Source organism: Pinus tabuliformis, chromosome 4_1 (assembly GCF_031772625.1).
Source record: "Pinus tabuliformis cultivar Carrire ecotype Pingquan chromosome 4_1, CPIR1, whole genome shotgun sequence".
Lineage (NCBI taxonomy): Eukaryota > Viridiplantae > Streptophyta > Pinopsida > Pinales > Pinaceae > Pinus > Pinus tabuliformis.
Genome location: NC_142303.1, coordinates 580,469,659 through 580,475,277, shown reverse-complemented (window position 1 = coordinate 580,475,277; position 5,619 = coordinate 580,469,659). Strand labels below are relative to the sequence as shown.

Genomic DNA, 5,619 nt, shown 5'->3' with positions numbered 1-5,619 from the left:
CTTTTATCCCTAAAGATTCGTCGATTTCGCTCTTTCCAAATCGCCCATATTACAAAACCTATCGCCAGGTTCCATATTCTCCTTACGACTTTGCTTTGGAAATTCCCCTTTCCCCATTGGAGCAGAGTGTTCCTGATACTGTCTGGATCCCTTTTTGTCATACCAAAGAGCACCCTAATTTCTTCCCACAGGCTCTGAGTATATAAACATTTGTTCAACAAATGCTCCTGAGTTTCTATTTCCTTACTACAGAGATTACATCTTGATGGTCCATTCATTCCTCTTTTCTGAATATTGTCCCATGTCAGGATCCTCCCTCTGCACACCAGCCATACGAAAAATGTTACTTTTGGCCACCATTTTCCTTCCCAAATCTTTTTCCATTCCGTTGGTTCCTCCTCTCTTTCCTCTTGCGTTTCCCAGTAATATGCTTCTTTTACTGTGAACATGCCCTTCATCGCTTTACCCCAACGCAGAATATCCTTACCTTCTCTGATCTTGATTTTCCGCGATTCTATTTCTCTGTTATACGCTTGCCCAGCCTCCTGACTTATATTATCATCCCATTCCTCCGGTCTTTTCCAAACTCTCCATATGTCGTTTAATTCTTCTCTTTTCCAATAGTCCCTCACATGTTCCATGCCTGCTCTTTTCGCTTTCTCTTGGACTTCGTGAAGAGTTTGGATCCTATCCATATTACCCCGCTGTTGCCAACCGTCCTCCCAAAATCTTGCTGAGCTTCCTTCACGGATTTCCCAAAAGGCAAGGTTCCTAACTATGTCCCTGTTTCTACTTGCTAAATCCCAGATCTGTGATCCTCTTGGAGTTTCCTCTATTCTTAAACGCCCTTCAGTTGTATTAGGCATGCCATATTTTTGATTCCATATTCGTTTCCACACATCAGTTCCCCCCTGTACCCATCTCCACCATAGTTTCGCCCCTAGAACCTTATTTACAATTTCAGGGTCTCTTACTCCCAGTCCTCCTTCTTCTTTCCTCATAATTACATTCTTCCATGAAACCAGAGTCCATTTCTTCTGTTGCTTGGGACCCCCCCATAGAAATTTTCCAAATATTTCTCTCATTTTAGCAAAAACTCCTTTGGGAGCAGCCATAATGGACAGGTGATATATGGGGATAGATAATAAGACCGATTTTAAAAGGACGATTCTGCTTGCAATATTCAACAATCTAAACGACCAACTAGCTAATCTTTTCCTGATTTTTTCCAACAAATTCTGCCAATTTTTGATCCGGTGAGGGTTTATATCCAGTTGGATACCCAAATACTTCGTGGGTAACTCACCCTTTCTAAAACCTAGAACTCTGGTTAAATGATTTTTAATAGACTCAGGCGAATTAAATATGAAAGTACAAGATTTATCATTATTAATCTCCATACCTGATGCGTTCATGAAGACTTCTAAGACCTGCTTGAAATTCCTCACCTCCTTCAGCGACGCTTCTCCAAATAACATCAAATCATCAACAAACTGTTGATGTGTGATGATCAGATTATTCCCCCACAACCTTATTCCTTTGATTCTCCGTTCGCTTACTTCCTTTTTGAGTTTTCTACTTAATCCTTCCATAGCCAAGATAAATAAGAACGGAGAAATTGGGTCCCCCTGCCTAATTCCCCTGGTAGCATTAAACGTATCTGTAGGAATACCATTGACCAAAATTGAAAAATTCGGAGTAGAGATCATGCTGACTATCCATGCTATCCACCTGCTCTCAAAACCATAAGCTTCCAAAACCGCTCTGAGATAGTTCCAGTTCAATCGATCATAGGCCTTGGATAAATCCAACTTCATTAGCATCCCTCTCTGTTTTTTCACCTTTAGGGAATGTATCACCTCCTGAGATACCACTATACCATCCAGGATTTGCCGACCCTCCACAAATCCAGTCTGTTCAGGCGCAATTAAGTTAGGTAGGAGAGGTTTCAACCTTTTCGCAATCAAAGTGGATATAATCTTATAGATGACATTACACAAGGCTATTGGTCTAAAGCCCTGTGGCTCCTCCGAGGTATTACTTTTAGGAATCAAAGTTAAAAAGGTCGAATTTATTCCAGGCCATATCCGCTGTCTCATTCGTGATTCTTCCACAGCCTCCAATATCTCCTTTCCCATAAAATGCCAACTAGCCTGGAAGAATTCCACTGTATACCCATCCGGACCTGGAGCCTTGTTCCTACTCATATTCATCACCACTTCTCCTAACTCCTCCATGGTCACTGCCCGCATTAATGCCTTATTTTGTTCCTCAGTTACTAGTCTTGGTATCTCCCTGCAAATATTATTTATAGCTTCTTCTCTATCCCTTCGATTTTCTGTTAAGATCCCTTTAAAGTAATCAACTAGAGTCTTTTCTATACCCTCCTGTTCTATGACTCTTTCTCCTTCAGCATTTTTAATTGAAAAGATTCTATTCCTCTACCTATTTTGGATCATGGCTTGATGGAAGAATTTTGTATTCCGTTCTCCTTCCCTTAACCATTTTATCCTTGATTTTTGTCTCCACAGAATCTCCTCTTGTTTCCTTCTCTCTTCCAACTGGCTAATTATTCTTCCTTCCTCCCTACTCTTCTCTTCATCCCTTCCTTCCAAGATTATTTTTTGCTGGATTTCCTCCATTTCTCCTTCTAATTTTAGCTTTGCTTCCATAATGTTCCCAAATTCTTTCCTATTCCATTCTTTTATTCTCTTCTTAATTTCCTTAAGCTTCAATTGTATAGTATGCATTTTCCCGTTACCCCTGATATTACTCTGATTCCACCAATCCTCCAATTTCTTTATGAATTGTGGGTCTCTAAGCCAGAACGATTCGAATCTAAAAGGCTTCTTTCCCTGAACCTTCTTGATATCAATATCTAATCGTATGGGCCAATGATCAGAACCAAGGCTAGGAAGAATTTTAGCTTCAATAAACACATCGCGATTCAAAATTTGCTCTGAAAGCATAAATCTATCCAGTCTAGAAGCAATTTGATTCTGCCCTCCTCTACGATTGTTCCAGGTATGAACCCCATTAATTGTTTGAATATCTACCAACCTCAGGTCCCTAATCATATCGTTGAACTCCTCCATATTCTGGTCCTCCCTCCTTATTCCCCCTCTCTTTTCTCTTAGATCCCTTATCATATTGAAGTCCCCTCCGATTATCCACGGGGTATTCGGAATTAAACTTCTCATAGTGTGAATATTCTTCAAAAAATCTTTCCTTTCTCTAAAATTATGGGGTCCATATACTCCTGTGATAAGGATTCTTTCCCCCATCCCCACTAATCTAAACAGGCCTGAAAGGATTCTAGGCAGACTAAACCAATTTTCAAAAATTACCTCTTCCGGGTTCCACAAGATAGCCAGACCCCCTGTTGTTGCTACTGCGTCCAGAGCCATAACCTCGTATCCTATTTTCAATTTCTTTACAGTTTCTGCCAACTGCTGGCATTCCATTTTCGTTTCCTGAATTACCATAATGCTTGGCTTATCTTTCTTCACTCTTTCTTTCAAATATCTCTGTTTCCCTTTACTATTTAATCCCCTGATATTCCAACTTGTAATAATCATTTAAAACTTTTTAGAAGTTTGTTGAAATACCTCTGACAGAGGTATCACCCTTCCTGAATTTACTAGAGTCTCTCCCACAGCTTGGATTGATTCATTTAATGTTCTTCTTCCTTTTTTCCTTACACCCTTACCTTGGCCATCCCCTTCTAGGCTTTGGGATTCCTGATTTCCTTGTTGATCTGACCTGTTTTCGGTAAGTCCTCCTTTCTTCTCCTTATATCTTTGAAAGGTTTCTTTATACAACTGTTTCTCTTTCTCCGGGATGAATCTTTCGTCCAATTTTTTCCATTCATTAAGTAATTTCTTCATTATCTTCTCTTCCTCTGTACCCACTTCTTTTATATGCTCCATACCTATCATTGATTGTTCTACTATATTTTCTTTGCTTCCTCCCGCTTCCGCTTCATTCTCTCTGCTTGGGCTCATACTTTTTCTTTTTCCATCCTTTATGATTTCCATTGGGGTTATCTCGGTAACCTCCGTTACCTGTTTTTCTCCCTCCAACTCCTCTTCTTTCTCTTGAAGGATTTTGAACTTGTTTTGACTCTCAATTGATGAGTTTATCTCCTTGAATTGGGGTTTTGATGTTCCCTGAATTGGTTTCCTTCTCCTCTGTACCGCTCTAAATGCATTTTCCTCCCCTTCAGGTCCCTCTTCTTTCCTTATATCCTCCCTATTATCCTTCTCTGCCTCCACTGTTCGATTTTGCGGACATTCCTTTGCGAGATGTCCATATACATGACATCTCCTACACCTGAACGGTATATGCTCGTAATCTATGGGCTGCTGCCATATTTCATCCTGATATTCAAGCTCAATGGATTCCGGTAAAGGATCTGCTATGTTCATATATACACAAATCCTTGCATAAGAAGTATATTTACCTCTTTTCGTCGATTCTGCCACCTTTACAAACGTTCCAATCGAATTTCCAATTCCTTCCAATATTTCAGGATCCCAAAATTCATCCGGTAGCCCAAATAATCTGACCCATATCGGGGCTGCCATTATTTTCTCCTCATCAGGATTGTATCTATCTTCCCAATATCGTGTGAACAAACCCGCATTGTTCATGAAGTGCGGTCCCTCCTCAAAAACCCTTTCCTTATCCTGTAGGTTTGCGAAGATGACTGTAAAAAATCCCTTAGCTCCAAGTTTGAGATCTATATGCCCTCTTGGTCGCCATCTCTGTTGAATCCATCTCGTGAGGTCCCTTTCAGAAGGCCAGTATCCTATAAACTTGCAGATTAAAGCGTGATCTCTCATATAGCAGCGGTAATTCTCCAATTTATTATTTGGAATCACATACCGCGGCTTTTTCTGTGCCCTAGGAAGGCATCTGTTTACCATTCTTGCTTGCCATTTATTTCCCATAACTGGAGTTTCCCTGCTTATTTCCGGCCTTCCGCCTTGCCCATTTGCGTTCCCTGAATTTCCAGCCATTACGTTTCGGTAGGAGGGGATCTCTCCCCTCCCCTGCCCTTCTCCCATTACTTCTCTCAGTCCTTCCCAATCCTATATTATTCTTCAATCCTTGCTTAAAACTTCAAATTTACCTGGCCGTTACCTATACGGTCACCTGCCTTCCGTACTCCTCCTCGGCCTGTTCTTTCTTCTCTGGGAACTTACGTCTTTAAAACCCTACCGTCGACCCGCGTTCGAATTCTTTCCCAAAACCCTCATTGCTCTAGGCATCCAACCTATAACAATGTTTATTTAAGATAAATATTAAGATAATTAAATTTCAATATTCTTTTATTATTAATCTCTTTTAATATTATATGTAAATTCTATGTGAACATAAGATTTACACCTCTTTTATATTGACTTGTAAAAAATACATTTTGACCCAAAAACTTATGTAAATTCTATGTCAACATAAGATTTACACCTCTTTTATAATGATTTGTAAAAAATACATTTTGACCAAAAAAACGTATATAAACAATTTAATAATAAAGAAAATGAAGGAAAAGAAAATAAGAAAGAACCAAAACATGTGAAATCAAATATTTACAACTGAAGAAATTTGATTGAAATT

The 5,619-nt window shown here is 39.6% G+C and overlaps 1 protein-coding gene across 1 annotated transcript; it reads right to left on the bottom strand.

Moving 5' to 3' along the window:
- Positions 1–2,441: 2,441 nt before the first annotated feature.
- Positions 2,442–5,021, bottom strand: LOC149177268 (uncharacterized). The gene is made up of 2 exons (XM_089421707.1): positions 3,763–5,021; positions 2,442–3,552 (listed from the first exon to the last, which is right to left on the bottom strand). Exons 1-2 carry the CDS (start codon positions 5,019–5,021, stop codon positions 2,442–2,444), a joined length of 2,370 nt encoding a protein of 789 aa, XP_089277833.1.
- Positions 5,022–5,619: the final 598 nt, after the last annotated feature.

Bases quoted from the DNA above. Each gene is read 5' to 3' on its own strand.
- LOC149177268 (XM_089421707.1), bottom strand. From the start codon at position 5,021: ATGGCTGGAAATTCAGGGAACGCAAATGGGCAAGGCGGAAGGCCGGAA. The intron at 3,553-3,762 runs GTCAGATCAACA...TTGGAATATCAG, and splicing joins GGAGGACTTACCGAAAACAG to GGGATTAAATAGTAAAGGGA.